This window comes from Pinus tabuliformis, chromosome J (genome assembly GCF_031772625.1).
Source record: "Pinus tabuliformis cultivar Carrire ecotype Pingquan chromosome J, CPIR1, whole genome shotgun sequence".
Lineage (NCBI taxonomy): Eukaryota > Viridiplantae > Streptophyta > Pinopsida > Pinales > Pinaceae > Pinus > Pinus tabuliformis.
Window position 1 is genome coordinate 10927560 of NC_142295.1, and position 20875 is coordinate 10948434.

General features: G+C 40.0%; 1 protein-coding gene across 3 annotated transcripts in view; it reads right to left on the bottom strand.

The window, feature by feature from the left end:
* LOC149225175 (phosphoglucosamine mutase family protein) overlaps positions 1 to 20875 on the bottom strand; it is a 248949-nt gene that overhangs the window by 130183 nt on the left and 97891 nt on the right. For all 3 annotated transcript variants that reach the window (XM_089376975.1, XM_089376973.1, XM_089376974.1), the window contains one exon: positions 6648 to 6831. In XM_089376975.1, coding sequence (XP_089233101.1) covers positions 6648 to 6831 — 184 coding nt within the window. The remainder of the gene's footprint in view (positions 1 to 6647; positions 6832 to 20875) is intronic.

Consider the following 20875-nt stretch of genomic DNA (forward strand, 5'->3'; position numbering starts at 1 on the left):
CACAATTGACGAAATATCTACATCGTTGGAGGAGCTCTCACTGAGTTGGTCTTGATAAACACATTAATAACCAGTTTCGAAAAGTTTTAGATATTGGCATTTTTTTAACCTAGTATGTTGCTTATCATCGAGAATTCAAAATTAAAACATTCTTAACATCTCCCATAACCCATAAAAATACAAGTGTTATGGTGGGTAGTGTTACAGAGTGCTCCTCACTCAAAGAGATCATCAAAGTGCAAGAGTACATGAATATCTCCAAGTAACTCCTCCACCATGACATCATCTCCAAGAAGGCTCACATCACCCTTCTAGGGCACATGGGGGTGACATGGCATGCTCAGAGGCAAGCGTTGGCATCTAGGCATAATGTGCTACCCCTCCCAACTCCAAGTCATCTCAGTGATCACCAACCTCATTTGGGCTCTGGAACAAGATAATGACCATCAAGCAAGGTTAAGGCAAGCTTGGGAGCATCCTAGAGGTCCATCTGGGCACATCATCAAACAAACCAATGCCTTACCTTCCTGGTACAACGTTTCAGCATCCGGAGGTGTTGCAAGGGGCATACAACCATCTGGAGTCTCATCAAAACCCAACATCCATCTCATGTGGGAAACAATGGGGCTACAAGGTCAATCTCTACTCTCAACAATGGAGAATTGTCCTCTTAAAGGTGCCAAGTCTTGCCAAGTCTTCCTTCAAAGGATCTTTGTTGCATGAGTATTGAACCACCTGAAACATACTCTTGAGATCAAGTGAGATAAACATCACTGGGGACAAAAATCATTAGAGTATCATTGTGAGCCATATTCAATGTTAGGATCACAAAAACCATGAGATTTTGCAGTAACTGGCCCTTGAAGATGGGTGAAGCCCTAGGAAATGTTAGAAGTGAGATATAACAAAAAGAAATCGAACACAAATAAACCAAGAACATAAAAGAACTTGGAAAAGAGAAATACTTCTTAGATTATGAAACAAATAGCATAAATATCCTTTTATAGTAAAGGAATAATAAAAAGCCTAATTGTGCAGTCCCTATGCGCATGAACCCTGAAATGGACTTAAATATTGTCTAAGTCATTAACACAACATAAAAGCATAATTGGGACCAAGTCAATAACTAACTTTATAAATATGCATACGTATGTAGTCTAGATTGTTGATTTCTGGTAGCATCGGATGTGCTCTAAGTCTCAAATTTTGCAGGGAGGCTTAGGCACATGTATTCCAAAAACCCTGAAATCGTTTTGGGAAATTCCACTCAAAAACAGTTGTATTAAAATAATTAACTATTTTTAGTGGGACCCTAAGTCTAAACTAAGGAAAATAAAATAATTAAAGGGTATTAATATAAATTGTGGGTATAATTTCTAGAAGAAGACAAGGATCAAGCAGACATGATCTTAGTATCAGAAGTCGGGAGAGACCGGGAGGTAGAAAATTGACCAGCTAGAAGATTGACGTTGTCCCCAAAGAGCTTGACGGTGGGCTGACGCAGACACAGTGCAGAGGCAGCCAGAAAAGCCAGGGGCAATCTTTCTGGGCAGCGTGGATCAGCCAGGATTCCCAATGATAGTGTGACGTAATCTCACAAATCTCTCTGTCAGGATTATTTCTCTGTAACTAGATTGTTGGGAGGGCATCCAGAGTTGTATTCAGAAAACTACTGCTTAATAATAAAAACCCTCAGATCTGTTGCACCAGTTTTCCCGCATTGGGTTTTTCCGGGGACATTTGTCCAAAAAATACTGTGTCACTTGTGCATCTTTCTCTATTTGTTTTGTTCTTGTTTTGGGCAAATTAATTAATTAAGTGAAGGTTGCAGTGTGTTAGCTTCGATATTTGTTGTAGGAAACAGTAAATAATTTGTTTCAGTATTTAACAGATAGGAGAAGTTTAATCAGTTGCTGCAGTAGGTGATTCGGGTGGGATTCTCGAATTTTCACATGGTATCAAAGCATTGCAGGTGAAGCAAGAAAGAACAGTACCAGAGACCCAGCGCTGAGCAGAAGAGGGAGTTCGAAAAAGCTGCAGGAGGCAGCAGTTTGAAACCCCAGAGGGTTTGCGCAGTTCTAGCCAGAGGGCTGAAATTTTGAGGCAGTCTCTCTCCGAGTGAGTCAACGGAGAGAAGGGCTTCCAAATCAAGTTTTTGTCGGGGCAGAGGGAGCAGCACAAAAGCCTCAGCGTGAGGAGAGCTGGTGGGACGCAGTCTTTCTGCAGGCCATTTTGCTGGGCAGAAAGACGTCAGAGGAGAAGGAAGGAGCACAGTTGAGGGAATTTCTCCTCAGAGGACTTCCAGCCAAGGAGTTTGAATTCTCACTTGCTGAGCAGCAGCAGAGAGAGGCAGATCTACAAGCTCCAGCAGGGAGTGCGTAGGCCAGTCTAGTGTTGCGCAAAGGAGAGAGGAGGTCATTCGACAGTTCTTGTGGCAGAAATGGCAACCAGTGGCTTGAGGGATCAGGACAGGTTGGATGGGGCATCCAACTACGTCATCTAGAAGGCAAGAATGTCGTTCCTTCTAGATGAGCATGCCCTCAAGACATATGTCGACAACGTGGTGGTTGTCCTTGCAGATGCAGATCCGTTGAAGAAATACAAGGTTGAAATGGCGAAGGCAAAAAAAATGATCCTTGACAAAGTGAAAGATCATATCGTTTGTCACATCACTAACAGAGGGACTGCTAGGGAGATGTGGGAAGCATTGTCTACACTGTATCAGGGATCTTCCGAGCAGCAGAAGATGTACCTTAAACAGAAGCTGAGATCTACTCAAATACAGAAGGGAGAGCGTGTGGATCCATTCCTCACGAAGCTTCAGGAAACCCATGATGAATTGCCTGTTGTGGGGCATACACCTCAAGATTCAGAGTTGGTTAGACAAACCCTCAATTCTGTTTCAGATGAGTGACAAGTCTTTGACGAGAGTATCATGGGCAGAGCAACTTTGCCGAATTGGGATGAGATGTGGGCAGCTCTAAAACAAGAGGAACTGAGGAGAGACTTAGTCAAGGTTAAACTTGACAACAGCAGTAGCAGTGGATCGAAGCCCAAGGAGGAGGAGGATAATGCAGCCCTTGCATCGAAGGGACAACAAGAGCAGCGGAGAAGTAAGAAGGACGTCTCGAAGATAAAGTGCTTCAGGTGTGGTGAGATGGGTCACTACGCTACTCAATGTCCTCTCAGGAAGAAGGACAAGGATGAGAAGCACGATCCGAAGGTTACGCCCGCGAAGATCGAGGAGGAGGAGTTCGCCATGACAACAGAGATACCTCCAGGAGGGAGGTGGGCTGATTTGGAGTTGTAGTTCGAAAGAGCTACAGATGGGCAGGATCCTTGAGGAGCCCACCTCTTGGATCAATTCCTTGCTACAGGAGCCCAGATCAGAGGTAGCAGGATGGACTAGTGTTAGATGATGCCAAGGAGTGTCGGAGAGACAGTTGCAGTGGCTAGGAGCGTCAAAGACTGAACAACATAGAGTAGAGTTGGCAACAGTGCAGATGGCACAAAGCAGAGGTCAGCAGCAGCGCAGTAGATTCAGAGGATCAACGCAGAGACTAGCAGCAGTCAGGCTCTAGAATTCACATGGTATCATATTGAACATAGTTAGTTCAGTAATTTGGGATGTTTTTCCATTGCTGATGGAGTAGCAGCAGCAATTTGCAATGCAATGGCAGTTGGCAGTGGCAGTGTCAACAACAACACGGATGCAAAAATTCAGATGGAGTTGCAGTACAGATGCAGTGTTAACAGTGGCAGGGTCAGCAGCAGTACAGATGCAGCATGTGCGCAGTGGTTGGTGGACAACATGTCAGACATCAGCGGCGCAAATGACAATGATATGAAGTCAGTGTGATGCTTCAGTGGGAGGCATTGCTAGAACATATTCCTCGCTAAGAGGGAGTATTGATTTCTGGTAGCATCGAATGTGCTCTAAGTCTCAAATTTTACAAGGAGGCTTAGGCACATGTATTCCAAAGAACCCAGAAATCATTTTGGGAAATTCCACCCAGAAAAAGTTGTATTAAAATAATTAATACAATAATTAAAGGGTATTAAATTATTAATATAAATTGTGGGTGTAACTTCTAGAAGAAGACGAGGATCAAGCAAAAATGATCTTATCCATTGATTAGCTGTTAATCTGGGTTGTTGAATGTCAACGAGGAGATTATTTAAGAAGGCTTGAGGGTCACTTAGAAAAAGAGACTGAGTGAGTTCCGAAATTCGATTTTTTGAAGCAGACCAACTGTCGAGAGAATATCGATAGTGAGCTTGTACAGTGAGGGGCAGGGATAGTTGGGTTGGAGCATTTTCTCCAGAGCCCATGATACTCAGCAGAGAAGGCAGAGGGAGATCCAGCAGTGGCAGCGCTGAGCCAGAGGGGCTGACGCAGAGGCAGCACAGAAGCCAAGATGGAGTCCGAAATTTGCTGAGGGAATTTGAGTTTCAGAAGCCAAGAGCCGGGGCGTGAGACCAGGAGGCAGAAATCGAATCACTTGGGCAGCAAATCAACCAGCCAGAGGATTGACGTTGTCCCCAGAGAGCCTGATGCTAGGCTGACACTGACACTGTGCAGAGGCAGCCAGAAAAGTTAGGGGCAATCTTTCTGGGGCTGGATCAGCCAGGATTCCCAATGATAGTGTGAGGTAATCTCACAAATCTCTCTGTCAGGATTATTTCTCTGAAACTGGATTGTCAGGAGGACATCCAGAGTTGTATACAAAAAACTATTGCTTAATAATAAAAACCCTCAGATCTGTTGCACTGGTTTTCCTGCATTGGGTTTTTTAGGGGACATTTGTCCAAAAAATATTGTGTCACTTGTGCATCTTGTTCTATTTGTTCTGTTCTTGTTTTGGGAAAATTAATTAATTAAATGAAGGCCGCAGTGTGTTAGCTTCGATATTTGCTGTAGGAAACAGTAAATAATTTATTTCAGTATTTAACAGATAGGAGAAGGTTAATGAGTTGCTGCAGTAGGTGATTCAGGGGGGGTTCTCAAATTTTCACATAGAGGACCATTATTAACTAGATGACTCTACAAAGATAGTCCAAAGAGGCAAGTTTGGCAGCCCGTGGGAGAATAATGCCTGCAAAAAATTTAAATCAACTCTATGTAGACGCTGAAAAGAGCATCAGTGCACAGAATACTAGCATAAGCAGCCACAAGAAGCCTCGAAATATCCACATTAAAAGGGTTGAAAAGAACCCATGAAAAGAATGGTCCAGAAGCAGAACTAGTACAGGCACCAGTAGATGATTCCAACCAGCGAAAAAATCTTCTGGATAAACAGAAAACAAGTTTAAAATAAATCAGTAAGAAAATTTTGATGCCGTGCAATCATAACTGAGTGAAAATTCTTCAATCGGCGCATAAATGGGAACCAAAACAACCCTAAACGGGGAGTCCTCCAGCAAAAAGTATCACCAAAAGACAGCCCCAGAACTCAGTAAGTTAGGCACACTCCTTAAAGGGAAAAGATGTCATTGTATAAGTACACTGAAGAAAGAAATCATCCCAAGATTAATAGAAAACACCAACCTTGAAGAGGAAATGAGGGACTAAAGTTAGTTCAAACCTCACACCCACTTTGATACCATGTTGGGGTCACAAGAGATAAATGAGGATTGAATGGAACCAACTAGCAAACCCTAAATGTGCATAAACCATAAACACATATAGAGGAGACAAGATGAACCCATGAACAAGAGAAACAGATGATGTAGGTGCCTGTAGGCTAAAGAATCGCATAAGAGAGCACTTAGCTTCTAATAAAAGAATGTGCAATATAAATGACAGTGAGTGTGTATTTATAGGGGTAGAGCACTAGCCCCAAGGAGGTTGACTAGGTCAGCCTTCACCTGAAATAGTCCCAAAATACAATATAGAGGGGTTTACACATGTATAGCCTCATAGCCTTAATTACAAGTAAGGTCAGCACATGGCTACGTGTGAAGATTATATCATCATTTCAACAGTCTTGGAGGGGTGGACATATTTCTTCCTCCCGCACAACAGAGACACCTTGGAACAAGCAAAACTCTGATACCAACTTGTTATGGATCCGCGAGGAAAATAAACTTGTACACAAGAATGCACACATTTATTGTAATAAAATTATTGATATTCTAATGTCATAAATTTACACTGTTAGCTGATAGGTAAGTCTGTTAAAATCATACCTGTCATTCCATTAGTATTGACATGTACAATATTCCTTACAAAGCCTGTGGAAAAGCTACAGTCGCTTAAATTATTTATTATTTTCCTTTCTCACTGTGGATGTTCGAGTGGATATATGATCTAATCTTGCAAACCACATCCACAACTGAAATATATTTAATTGCTTCAGTTTTTTATCCCATCTTGAGAACATGAAATATCGCCAAATTCTTTAACACTGTTTTGTAACTAATACAGAATAAAAATGTACCTTGTGAACCATTATTGCTTAATGAATGTCATTATCAAGTTTAAAAACTCTTGATTGATTATTAATGCTTGGATATGCTATTGACATTTACTAATGTCCCATGGTTATTAAACATGAAGCAAGCATATAATTTAGTACTGAATATAAGCATATGGAAAGTTACATTGTTGAAAGCATAAATTAATATCCCTGGATATGAAAGAACACCTGAAGAGAGTCTGCTGATATCCTGGAATCATGACCAACTGAAACTCTCAAGCGTCTTGATCCATCTGCTTTCTTCTTCTCCAAAAGCCATCCTACAAAACCTGCAGCAATTGCCTCTGTTACAGGCTCTGTAAGGTTCACTGGCTCTCCCTCAACACCAGCGACTGCAACCCCACGAATGTCACTGCACACATTAATATGACAAAGCACATTAAACAAAATATAAAAAATTAGTTAATTCATAGTTCACAGAGAAAGAAACAAATCCATATTGGTTGTGCTAGAAACTATTGACAGATCTCAAAAATGCACCGCTTAATATTGAGAAATGAAATTGTAAACTGCAATTTTCATGAACTCAATGAGAGCTGTTAAACACCATAGAACATAACTTCTTTCGAACCACAGATCATCCCAGCTTCACTGGTATTTATCCTACACACTAACTTGACAGATTTAAAGAACAAAAAAAAAAGCAGAGTCAAAACTGAGGTCCAGTCTGAAAGAAAAGAACCAAACTAATTTTGGCCATTTCTGTTCCCAGCTCAAACAGAAATATCGACAGGGATCTAGAAGGACTTTACGAGTCCCAGGGTTTTCTGGTAGGGACACTAGAAATGACTTTTATGCTTTAGATCACGATATCCATTTAACATATGTAAATCCCAAATACAATTTGTCAATCTGGAATAAACAGTCCCTGTTTATTACGAAATTGACAGAGTATTCTGCGAGTGCATAATAAAATATTGGATAATGAATGATTAATATGAACGATGATTACAATGACCCTTGTGACAGTGTATACTATACATTGACTGGTCACAAGAAGGGATGTGTGACCCTTGATGTTTCATTAAAGTAATATTTATTATATATTAGGATTAGTATTATTTTGTTTGTTAAATTGTCACCCCCTTCAAAGATGTTTTTTCCTCAAGGCATAGTAAATAGGATTCTCTACAACTAAGCAGTTTCTCCGTGGCATCATCTTTGTCTGTCTGTCGGGGTTTTACTTGGTTCCCGATTTAAGCGCCAGAAAGGTTCATTTGGAGGGTGTGAATCATATTGAAGTCTTTTGACCGCTTTCTTTACTGTAAAATCTTGATGCTCCTTAGTAGAACACTTTCCTTGCTTTTGCTATTGTACATTTATTTGTGTATTTTCCCCCTTTTTCATTAGCTATAATTCACTTTTCTTGAGAGTGGAACTTTAGTTCTGTCCTTGTCAGTTAAATTCCATGAACTGCTCTTTGATGTTGGTGGTATATATAACCTTCTGAGTGAAGCATTCAGAGCCTAGTACCATATCCATCTATATGAGTATTGGAGCACAGAATCATGTTTGTAGTTCCAATTCTTGTATTTGAACAGATATTTTATGACATCTTCCTACCCTTTTGAACTTTGGTCCATCAAAGATTGTAACTATGACATCCTTGGTAGGGTATACAAAATGGTTTAGTTGCTTAGTGAAACTGGTTTCTATATAGTTATGAGCAATGCCAGAATCTACGAGTATCATTATATTTCTATTTTTAACAATTCCTTTAAGCTTCAAGGTCATAGGCTGTAATTTCCTTATCATGGTTGCAAGTGAAACTGTACGTCTGCTTCTCTCTTTTCTTGGTTCCTGGGTCTTTTAAATATTTCTTAGATAAGGTTGAATATATTTGGTAGTTAGCGCTATTTGTTCTTTTTGGGTAATAGTTTCTTTGGGAAACCTTATCTTCATTCTTATTTTGTTGGTGCATGAGATTAAAGCTAGTGATATTTCCATTAATAATTTGCTATCAATTTTAAGCATTTCAATTTTGAATTTATTGATCTGACTTGTTTTCTCCTGATTTCTTTCGTGATTTGTGGTAGTTTGGCCTTACTGGTGGATTTTCGTAAGTTAAGGGTTCTACCATTAACTCATCTAATATTTCAGTTGATTGGTCAATCCTTCCTCTATGCTCAATAGTTATCCTTGATACTTTGATCTTGTTGTCATTATCTCATACTAATTCTAGCCATCTATTTTGTGAGACCTCTATTAACTTGTCAAATCTATCGCCCAATACTCTTGGTATATCTTCTAATAATTATCTGTTTTGTCCCCTAATTCTTTTTGCAACTTCTCAAGAGTCAATACTATCCATAAGTAGTGTGGTGCTATTAACTTCATCTTCATAATGATGAACCTCTAATTGTTGGTTATTATTTTTGGCTATATTGGTGGCAGGTTTCTTCTTTGTGGGACCCAATTTCAATTTACCTTTTATATAATGTATATAAAGTTTGAATATTTCTTTTCTTGAAAAATAATTATCTATAGCATTTCAAGGAAAAAAGGGGGGAATATTTTTTTTAAAGGCTGCAACCTTTCAAGAGTTGACATGCATGCTGTGTACAAAACAGCAGTTTAAGGCAGCAGGATACAGATTTGCTTGAGTGGGTACATGTAGCACACTGTACAGCTTGTCAGTTTGAAGAATTTAATCACAAATTAGCCAAAAATTTGGCTCTGATACCAAACAAACTCAATAGTCCCTGTTTCTTACAAGTTTGACAGAGTATTTCTGCAAGTGTATAATAAATTATTGCGTAATGAATGATTGATATGAATGATGATTACAATGAGCCTCGTGATGGTGCATGAATATATATTGACAAGTCATGAGATGGAGGGGTGTGTGCCACAATGTTTCATTAAGGTAAAATTTATTACTTCATATGTTACATAATAGTTTCACACATTGGCTCAATCAGTGAGATGTCACCATCCTACAGTAACATTAGGGTGTATGACCTCTAATGAGGAAATGTTGATGTGCTACATCCAATGTTGCACGAAGCGGAGACATTTTTTGGAAGTGGATCCACGGAAGCGACATTTCCCAAAAATCTAGGAAGCGAATCGTCTCAGAAGCGTCTACTATATATATATATATATATATATATATATATTGCATTTATATTAAAAAAAAATCCAAAATACCAAATTAATTGTAGAAGATATGGAAACATGCATATTTGTACATAAATCAAGATAGATATGGCATTCATTGAACACTAATGATTAATTATTCGAGCATCAACCATCTAGAATCTACATTCTTCTCCTCTTATCTATCCTTTGCCTCTACCTCGATTGTCTAGGGATATTAATCAACATTGCCCAATTTTGATCAAACTACCTAATCCAAACCTTAAAATATGGTAGAAAAACTTAACATGCTTGATCGATGATATTGACTTGATTGAAAAGTAATTTTTTTGCTAAGGGCATGACAAAGGAGTTCAACCATTAACACCACTAGGATACATATAGGGCTTGGTGCTCTTGATTAAATGCCAATCGCATACCCTCATACATGATATAATCTAATGAAATGCCACAATCCCTTTAATCATGAATTCCCGAAAACTAGTAAGTCTGCGTAATTTGAATAGGATATGAAATTCTACTTTCTCCATATGTGGATGAGGCTGGAACCACCCTCAAACATCCTGAGTCATTTCATGGTAATGTTAAAAATTTAAGTAAAGGGATGAAAATGAAAGATAAAGGAGAATTTAAGAATTTAACATTACCATGAGGGAGCATTTAGGAAGCATCTAAGAAGCATCAAGGGAGCACCTTGGGAGTGTCCGAGAAGCCCCAACCCAACTTAAGTCAAAGAAAAAATAAAAAATAAAAATTTGAACCTTATGGAACCGCCTGTCTCCTTTTGGATCCACTCAATATCCGTATGAATCCATGCCCGATCCACCGCAGATCTTGCGCTGGTCCGTGGTTCGGAAATCTAGAACTGCGGATCAGGCTGGCACGATTCTGAATTTCCAGGAATGGTCTTTACCATCCCGATCCGCAATTTCAGATTTCTAAACTACGGATCCGACGACAGATCCCCCACAGATCCATATGAGACACGACTCCCGGTTTGGATCCTTGGGGGCGGCAGGGGGTTTCGTGCACAGTGTTGCAGGAATCGCCCCCCCCGGATCCGAGGCCGGAATCGCGTCCCCTACGGAAGCGTTCCGGAACCTCTAGGCGAAGCGCGATTCCTTTTTTTTTTCACGATTCCTGGAATTATGGAAGCGTTGGCCCGGATCCGCGCTTTGGAGGGCGCTTCGGGCCTCCGGAAGCGCAACGCTTCAGGCCCGGAAGCGCACGCTTCACGAGGCCCGGAAGTGCGCTTCCATATGAATCCGCGCGGTCAGCTATCAAACTCGGTTTTTTTTTTATTTTTTTAAAAAGTTCACTTAACTTAGCATGAGGGGGTGGGTTAGGGTGAGGTTAGGGTTAGTTTAGGGTGAGTTTAGAAAAGAATAAAGCCCCCATTCTCTTCTCATTTTCTCACTTTGAGTTTATGAGAGTTGGAGAAGAGAAGAGAGGAGAGGAGAAGAGAAGAGAGGAAAGGAGAGGAGAAGAGAGGAGAGCTTGGAGGAGTGAAGAAGGAGGAGCTAGGAGAAGGAGGAGGAGCTTGGAGCAAGAGCTTGGAGGACTTCATCTACAAGAGCCAAAGAGGTAAGTTCAAACCCCAAACTCCCTTGTTTTTTTGAAAAAAAAATTGTATTTTTCTCCTCCCTCTCCTACTCTTTCCCATTGTTTCTACTTGCTCCTTTATTTACAGGTTGTCCACCACCTATATCCATATTCCAAGATGGTGTTCTTTTGGCTTCTATGTATCATTCCACTCTTGGTTTTAATGATGGCAAAGGTGAGGAATAGAGGGGAAGAGGAAGGGGATGAACTTGGTGACCCAATGTATGATGAGGAGGAAGGGTTTGAAGAGGAAGGGGATGAACTTGAAGGGGACACTGAAGCACAAGATGGGAAAGGTACAACAACACCCTTGTGGAACTATGTGACCAAACTTGATGGGGGAAAGGGTGGTGGATCTTACAAATGGATGTGCCCTCATGATTGTCATGGAGGAAAACCATATTGTGGTTCATATACCCGTCTGAGGAGGCATCTTTGTGGGGTGCTGGACAGTGATGAAAAAAAAGGGTTCTGTGGGGGTACAAATTTGCCCAAAAATTTCAGCTGAACAAAGAACAAAATACATCCAAATAGAGATGGCTGCACAACAAAAAAACAAGAAACAAAAAACTCATTTTGAATCAAGTGCAACCTCTAAATTTGGTAGTTGCCCATCTCCTCATGGTACTTCTGCAACCTCTGGAGGTAGAAAAACAATAGGGGATTTCCTTAATGTTGCTGGGAGGGATGATGTGGATGGAAAGATAGTCCGTTTTCTTTGTGCTTGCGGTGTACCATTCAATGTGCTTCGCCCTCCCTATTGGCATGACATGGTAAAGGCCATCAATGAAGCCCCAAAAGGATACAAGGCCCCCAACTATGAGAAAGCTAGAACAGTGTTATTAGAAAGAGAAAAAGCTAAGGTTCAAAGAGCTTTGACACGTTTTACACATGAGTGGGTGGATTCTGGGGTATCCATTGTATCAGATGGGTGGACAAATATTAGAAACCAACATTTGATAAATGTTCTTGGTGTTTCTTCTAGTGGTGCAATATTTATTGCATCTCATGACTCCTCCTCCATCAGTGCAACTGCACAAAACATTGCAGATCTCCTATTGAAATCAATCAAAGATGTTGGTCCGAATAATGTGGTTCAAGTGATCACAGATAATGCAGCAAATTGTAAGGCAGCAGGAAAAATTATTGAGCGTACTCATCCACACATCTTTTGGTCTGGGTGCCTGGTTCACACATTGAACCTTTTGATGCATGATATTGTGAAACACAAAGATTGTGGGTGGATTGCTGAGGTTTACAGGAAAGGGAAGCAGCTCATTAAATTCATCACAGGGCATACAAGGGTAAACTACTTCTATGGCACTTACTCCAAGTTGCAATTGCTTAAAATTGCAAAGACAAGATTTGCTAGTTATTACCTCACCTTTAGGCGGCTAGTGAGGGTGAGACAAGCTTTAACTAATCTGGTGTGTGCTGAAACATGGGATGAAATTAACACTGACACAGATGGTGCTAATGCAGTCAAGGACACTGTTCTTGACAGTTACTTTTGGTCACAGGTTAAATATGTTTTGCAATTCACCAAACCAATTTATTACATGATCAAGTTTGCAGATTCAGATCGACCAGTAATTGGGGAGGTGTATGAGCAAATGGATAGCATGTTGGGGCAGATTAAAGACATTGTTGAGCCTAGAGATACCACCTTGTACAATTATATTCGTGCATAGGTGGAAAACCGATGGGAAATGCTAAATGTTCCATTGCATGCATTAGCATATGTTTTGACACCTAAATACTATCATCCATCATGGCTTTCAAAACCAGCACCTGGGGGGGGAAGCAGGAAAAAACCACACCAAGATAGAGAGGTTCACGAAAAATATATGGCTGCATTGAGTAGATTAATCCCTGATAATGAGGAGGCTGCATTGGTACGGAGACAGGTGAGCAACTATACGAGCAACACTGGTCCATTTGGGAGCATGCATGCAATTCAAGATCGAGAGCATTTTTCTGCTCTTGAGTGGTGGAACATGCATGGAGGGCCTACTCCACTTCTACAGAGTTTGGCATTGCGGGTGCTATCACAGGTGGTAAACACTTCTTCTGCAGAGAGGTGTTGGAGCTCTTATTCTTTCATCCACAGTGTTAAAAGGAACAGGTTGAATTTAGACCGGGCAAAGAGCTTTGGTTTATGTTCATTACAACTTGCGATTGTTGTCCCATTACTGTGAAGATGCAAAGTCTAATAAAGACTTGTTGACTTGGGACAAGAATCCAGAGGAGCCCAATTTGGAGGATGGAGTGTTGCGACTAGAGCAATTAGAGGATTCTCTTATCCAGGTATGTCCATTGTGGTATGAATTTTCCAATTTTCCCTTATAAAGCATTTCTCTAATTCATGTTTTTAATTTTTTTGTTAACTAGTGTTTTTTTTTTTGCATGAATTTTTTGAGCGATTCTAGGATGATGACACGGGTGTTGATATGCCACCACCCCCACCCCCATCTGGTCCCTTGGTTTCTAGGTTCCATGGTTCAACACCAACGGCAGGGGGTTCTTCTTCATCAGTTCCAGTGCCACGACTTACACAGGGACCATCTTCTTCATTGCCACCACGTGGAGGCCCGCCATCACGTTCTATTCGTGGTGGAAGGAGGAGAGATTAGTAGATATATTCACAATCTACTTCTTTTTGTCATAGATTACTCATTAGACTTGTAGACTTGTGAATTTGAATTTTGAACCTTTTTGGCTTGGCGGTGACCAAGTGACATATTTTGTAAACATTAATATTTGAATTTTGGACATGACAAATGTTGACAGTTGCTCACTTGCTAGATAAATCATAATATGCTCTATGTTTTATGTTTTATAATATGCTTAAATGTTTTATGTTTTATAATATGCTTAAAAATTTGATGTATGTTTGTAATAGCTAGAATATAGATGATTGTTGTACATACTAGTAACTACAATGGAATCATGGATGCCATATCTATCTTGATTTATGCAAAAATATGCATGTTTTCATGTCTTCTACAATTAATTTGGTATTTGGGATGTTTGTTTTGAGTATAAATGCAAAAAAATATAAAAATATATATATATATAGCAGACGCTTCCGCGGACGCTTCGCTTCCTAGATTTTTGGAAAATGACGCTTCCGCGCTTTGCGCTTCCGCTTCGCGCTCCCGCTTCGTGCAACATTGTTCGTGCAACATTGGCTACATCCAGGATAAGTGTGAGTCATGTGAGTTATAGAGAGTTATAGACAGAAACATGGACAGGATTACACATAACAATAAGGAAGAATGGGTTGAATCATTAATTGAGTGATGCAATGTCTCTTTACATAGTAGGAAAGAAGGGGAATAGTTATGTAACTCTCAAATACCTAATCTCCTAATTTTTAATTACCTCATGATTACATCATTTTAATATTAAGACTTTCTCGTTAACTCATGATTGTCAAAGAAGCAATCTAAAAGAAAGAAGAATGTGCAATCAAAAGGACTAATGCCTTTTAGATGGACCAATATAACAAGAGGTTCAATTTAATCTAGAATATAATAGTATATCAAATTGATCTAAAATGGATCATTAACAAAGAAATGGTTTGTTTTTAGTGGCTTCTATATTTTGGGTTTGGTGCCCGATTTGCAAATTTAATGCCCACAACCATGTTAAGCCTTTTTTATAAGTTTTGCGGAAGCCTTTTTCCGTTCCTTGGCAAAAGTTTTAGTTCAAATCCTCCAAAAGGCAGTGTCTTGAGCATGTAGAGAGATGGACAAGCACGGAGTAGAAATGTTATCTTTACACTCTGCATAAAAAGAAAGTGACTAAAGCAATGTCGAGCTAAGGAAGGAGTTGAGCACCATCAAAGAAGAAGAAAGGAGGAATACTATCAATGCATAGTGATCAAAGTGGAAAAATTCGACCTTGGGAATAAATCGGCAAGGGTTCGAAAATTGAAAAAGTTGTTAAAGTCTAGAGGTTTTTGAAAAAATTGGCAAAAACTCAGCAAAATTTTATAAGTACAAATATATTCATTTTTTTTAAATTTAGCATCTAAAGTATCCACAACATTAGAGAAATGCATTGCCACATAAATATGAAAATAAAACTAATATATAAGATGTATACGAAGTCTAGTGCTACATCACATATCAATAATGAATCATGTCCTAAATCCTGAGTCCTGACTCAGTTTCAAGAGTCAAAATATCAACAAAAAATATAATAAATGTATATCATGATTCATTTACATGTCATAAACTAATCAGTCACTGAGTTCCTCTGCCCCTTTAATGAGAATAAGGAATGGCTTTGTATTTTCCTCTAAAGGAAGAAGGCCCTACCCCTGGGGCTACAAATGGACTATGTCATCCTCTAGAAGCAAAAATAAGAGGTCGCTTTTGTCCTCTACTGCTACCCATCCTAGATGGTGTCACCTCCTCCTCCTGCTCTTCTACCTCTCCCTCTCCTGCATCTGCTACCTCCTCCGGCTCCAGTGCCTCCAGATCCACCTCACAAAACTGGTAAATCTCCTCCTCTTAGGCAGTGACAAACACCTCCTCTCTCCACAAGGACGAATCGTAAAGGTTAGAGTGCAAAATGAGTGGAAAATTTGGCCTTTTCCTAACTTATACGTGGTTTAGCACCTCACTCACAAGTTTTTTGGATCGACTCCTGATTTTATCTTCAGTTTTACGATTAAATCCCGAGTTTTTCATTTTTTTTAAATCATGAAAAACTCGGTTGATAACATCGACGAGCTGAAAAAAATCACGAGTTCCCAAAGTTATCGCAGTTTTATTGGGACTTTTTCCACAAAGGTGATGCAATCAATGCAGAGGTTGTGCATACAATGTTTTTGGTGCGGCCCCAAATGTGGAACTTTGGACCATACATAGGAATGGAACTTACCACTGTGCTCCACACTCTGCAAAGCCTAAGGCAAGTGCATGCAGAGCAAGTTGTTGAGAAATCTATAGGGCAATAGATAGGATGATTTCTCTTTTCTTGATAACTGCTTGTGATGTCTTTTTACTTTTTCTTACTTATTAGCTTCTTCATGTATTATTATGTTTGTGTATCATCAAACAGCGACCAAAACAAGAAGAACAATAGTACACAAGAACACAGAATATAGGTTGCAAGCTAGGGCCAAAACCTCTCCACTTGAGTGGAAAACCCACAAATCTCCTCTTCTTATAGATCCTTCAATTGACAAATTCCAAGACCTCCAAACAAGACCAATACCCTCCAAGACCAAGTCCAACCCTTTTGGATAATGTGCTTCCTCTGTCCAAGTCAAATCCAGTCAAATCTCTTCCAGTAGCACAACTTCGACCTCCAGTTTCATAATTTCGGCATCTACTGCAGGTCCGAAATTTTCGGCCCTCCCAGCAACAGTTGTTGCCACACGTGTGAGATTATTTTGGCCTCCCAAGGCTTCTTCACACCTTCGCTTGGATTTTTCCTTCTTCAAAGTGCTTGAGGATGACCTAATGGATCTTCGCTAACCTCCTTTCTCTTATTTCTTCAACATCAAACCTGCAGAAGAAAAACCCTAGTCCAACAGCAGAAACCCTAGCCTTCCTTCACACATGTGAGAGACAAATAGCCCAAAAACAAGTCTTCTTCGTCCTCTTCCTTCTTCACTACCTTCTTTCTCTTCTTCTTCACTTGTATGAGTGATTGAATCAATGTTTTTCAAGGAGGTCGACTTCCCTCATTTATAGGCTTCTAAAGGTGGACGTGGCTCCTCAAAATAGGTCGACTTCCCAGCTGCCAGGCTGACTTGGTCTTGAAGGGTATTTTGACACTTTAAAGACAAAAATAATTTTCTTTACAAGTTACAATGTGCCCGATGGGGTCTTCAACTTATAACAATGACTCTTTTGACTTCTTGACCTAGGAAAAATCCTAGAAGCACTCAATCAATGCTTGAACTCTAAAATAAAAGACCTTGAGCATTAAACCCATGCTCCATAATTTTTCTTTCATATACAAGAATCAAAAGTACATTTCATATTTATGAATACCGAACCTAGTTACACATTTTTCAACACAAGACACTTCCCCAACCTCCATATTCAAGAAGCCTTTGCCTTCGCGTAGAGGAAAGAACCCCAAGACAAACAAGGTCAAGGTTTACCTAGTAGACAATGTGGCCATGCAAGATGGCAAGTGCAACACACATACAGTCCCACAAATTAGAAAATGACACATGACATCCATGTTGGCAAAAGAAACATCCCACCTAAAATTCATTGCAAGGGAGGGTTACATTGTAGGATTTTGCTTGCAAAATTCAGGGCATCTGCAAGGAAGATAGAAGAGGCAGAGATGTTGACTATTTACTCTTGGGGATAATCTTTTGGCCTTCCAAAGGGAAAGAGGCCGATTGAGGGAGAAAATAAAGAGACAGAGATGTTGACTATTTACTCTTGGAGATAATATTTTGGCCTTCCAAAGGGAAAGAGGCCGATTGAGGTAGAGGTTGCAAGTTGGGGGTGAATTAGTATTTGGAGTCAGAAGCATGAGAAATTAATGGATAAGCAGAACATTAAAGAATCGGAACAAGAAGTTTGTTCCAAGATCTAGAGGACAAGCGAGAGTATATGAGCCTATCCATGGGAATGAAGATTGTCTCAGAGCCAAACTGAGATCCACAAACTGCACAAAAATCATATACAAAATATCTTTTTGAGAGTGCATAGACCCAGTTACCCCTTTTTCCTACAGGGGTTACCCACAGTAAAAGAAACAACACTTAATAGAGCTGAATATGATCAGTTCAGTTTCATGTTCAGAAATATTTTTCTTTGAAAACACAACAAATCAGAAAATACTCAGCCATCTACAGGTAAAGAACAAAGTAATCCATTCAATCAGTCTCTATATGTGCTACAGTTCTGTTCACAAATCTGATTTGGCCAGTGTACCTCTTTGGTAGCAAGTTCAGAGCATTTTGGGTACATGATTAAAGGAGTCTATGCAGCCCAGGGCTTCCCAGTGATATTATTATTGAAGTAGAGGAGAAGTCTTTCCACCTTCACAAGTTTCCATTGTTGTCAGAGTGTGGGAAGATAGCAAAGCTTTTGGAGGACTGTGAAGGTGATGGAAAGCATGTCAGTTGTGTCAAACTACCAGATATTTCTATGGGCTCTGATGCATTTGAATTTGCAACAAGATTTTGCTATGGGGTAAGGGTGGAGCTTACAGTTTCAAACATTAAGATTGTGCACTGTGCAGCAGACTATCTTGAAATGACAGATGAATATGGGAAAAGGGCTCAAGATTTCCTTCATAAAGTTGTCCTTCAGAGCTAGAAAGATCGCATCCAAGCACTTCAAAGCTGCAAGCCTGTACTTGTAAAGGCAGAGGTGCTGCAAATAGTGAAGAAATGTGTGAATAATCTGACTGTAATGGCTTGTACAAGCTTATTTGGATGGCCCATGATGATGTATGGTTTCTTTGCAGAGTCCTGGTGGAAGCATCTCGTGGAATATTTTTTTCATAGGGTACCTGTGGTCAGATTCAAATTTCAACCCAATATCATCACCACGGGCAGATGCAAAGACTACCATCAGAAGCACAACAATCAGTTGAACTGCATACCCACCCAGTTCATAAATAAGAGCCATTCCATGTGTTCCTAGCACTGCTGAGCCCATAGAAGTTTTGACTTTTGATCTGGAAATCAGAGTTCCCCTCTTGTGAGCCCCAGAATCCATCTTAGACATAAAGAAGAACGGAGCTCTGAGTCCCAAGGCTGTGCATGGGCTCGAAGGTTAGGGGATAATTATGCAGATACATAAAAAAATAAAAGAGTTTGAATCACACAAATTAAGTCAAGTGGAAACAGCAGCAGCGGTTCTAAGGGTGGTAGCTGGAGGAGATAGGCACAGTGTTGATGATGCACGTAGCTGCTGCAGGTGTTCCTTTGAGGCCCTAAATACCAAAGTAGGTTAGCACCATTTCAACATTCGAATGGAAGAGCTACATCTGCCTAGTCACAAATTTTAAATCATTGTTCAACCAGCGGTTTCATTGAGTGGGACCTCTTCAAAGGGATCAAATATTTTATTCAAAGCATGGTGTTCTTTTTCTCAATTTTGAGGGATTTTTTTTTTTTTTTATTGTACATGTGGCTCTCACCACTTATTAGACCCTGCTAAAGCAGGACTATAGCAATGGTCTGCACTTTGACTGGGGTCAGTTTATCTTCGACTTTATCTAAGGTTTAACATTATATATATATATAATGTAGTTAAAAACTTAAATTTTTAAAACTTGATTGGTTAATAAATTCAACATTTATTGCAGGCTACCCGAAATGTAATGGCATGTGTAAATGATTGTGGATGCATTAGTGGTGTTCATCTCTGAGTTCAGTAAAGTATTAATGCACAGAGAAATAGAATTGAGGTCGAATAACAAGATATATGCATGCCTATGGAGTAAAACAGGCGACATGTGCACTAACTTGTTCAAGGTGGCTGGTATGCAGAGTTGTTGGGCGGCAGTCACTGGACAACAGTTAAGTGTTGAGAAGAAATGTACCAAGGAAGTGTTTCCTAGTGCTTTAGCCTCTTTGCCTTTGGCCTAGGAAAACACATGAGAACACCTTTTTAGTTTTTAGTAAGTGAATTTATGAGTTATTAAAGTCACATAATGAAGTACAAAAGTACTATGTACTTTATATTATTAAAGTTACTAGGAAGCTCATTAATGAGGGGGGAGACATAAAAGGGGGTTAATGGGAGATTAGATCTCCACCCTTGATCAAGCAGAGCTGAGATCTAATCTCAGCCCTTGATCTTAGGGATAGGATTCTCAGATTCTCTCAACATAATGAACCTAAAAAGGGAAAAAGGCAAAGGACAGCTCTCATTCTTCATGTGCATTTGTTGGAGAAGTGAAGAGAGGAGGAGAAGAGATAAGGAGCTGAGATAGCCACCATTGTTGCTTAAGGAGAGAAATCTAAAGCAAGGAGAGACCATAACAGGCCGAGTATGAAGGTAGGAACAGAGGCTCGAATTCCTAGGAGTCCGGCACACATTTCCAGGCTGAGATAGCAGCATGCACTCCAAGGAAAAAGCATAGGTTCCAGCACTTAGTTTGAAGCAGCTTCAGCACTTTTTCAGAGGTCTGATAGGCCCGAAAAATAAAGATATTGCAGGGTCTGTCAGTGTGAAATTTGGAGAGAGATTCTTCCTCTGGCGGCGTAAATTTCAGGGTTCCTTGACTTGACAGGTGGCCCAAAAATTGAGGGTGTCTATTGCTGATCAGAGGCACAATTTTTGGGGTCTGAATGTCTGTGCCGAGTCACCATTTTCGAGGCAAAGCAGAGCTGTCGGTGGCACGTGTTTTGGTCAGCCTGTTGCATGAGTTTCTAGGAGCAAAATTGCTGGACAGTCGCTCAGTTTTCAAGTGCAGTGGTTCAGACTTTGGCACAAACTCCTAGACAGCAGCAGGGAGATAAGTACATCTGAGCTCATAATTTATGCTTTAAAAATCTCTGAGAAAAAGAAAAATAAAATCTCCTTCAAACTGGTTTTCCCCTTGTGGGTTTGTCCAGGGTCAGAGATTGACCAAAAATATCAGTGTTCATGTATGTGTGCATGCTTGTATTTTCTTATCAGCTGAAAAGTGAAAAGTGAAAAGTACAGTGGTAGTAGCCTAGCAGTGTTTAGTTTAAATTTGTATTCATGTTTAAA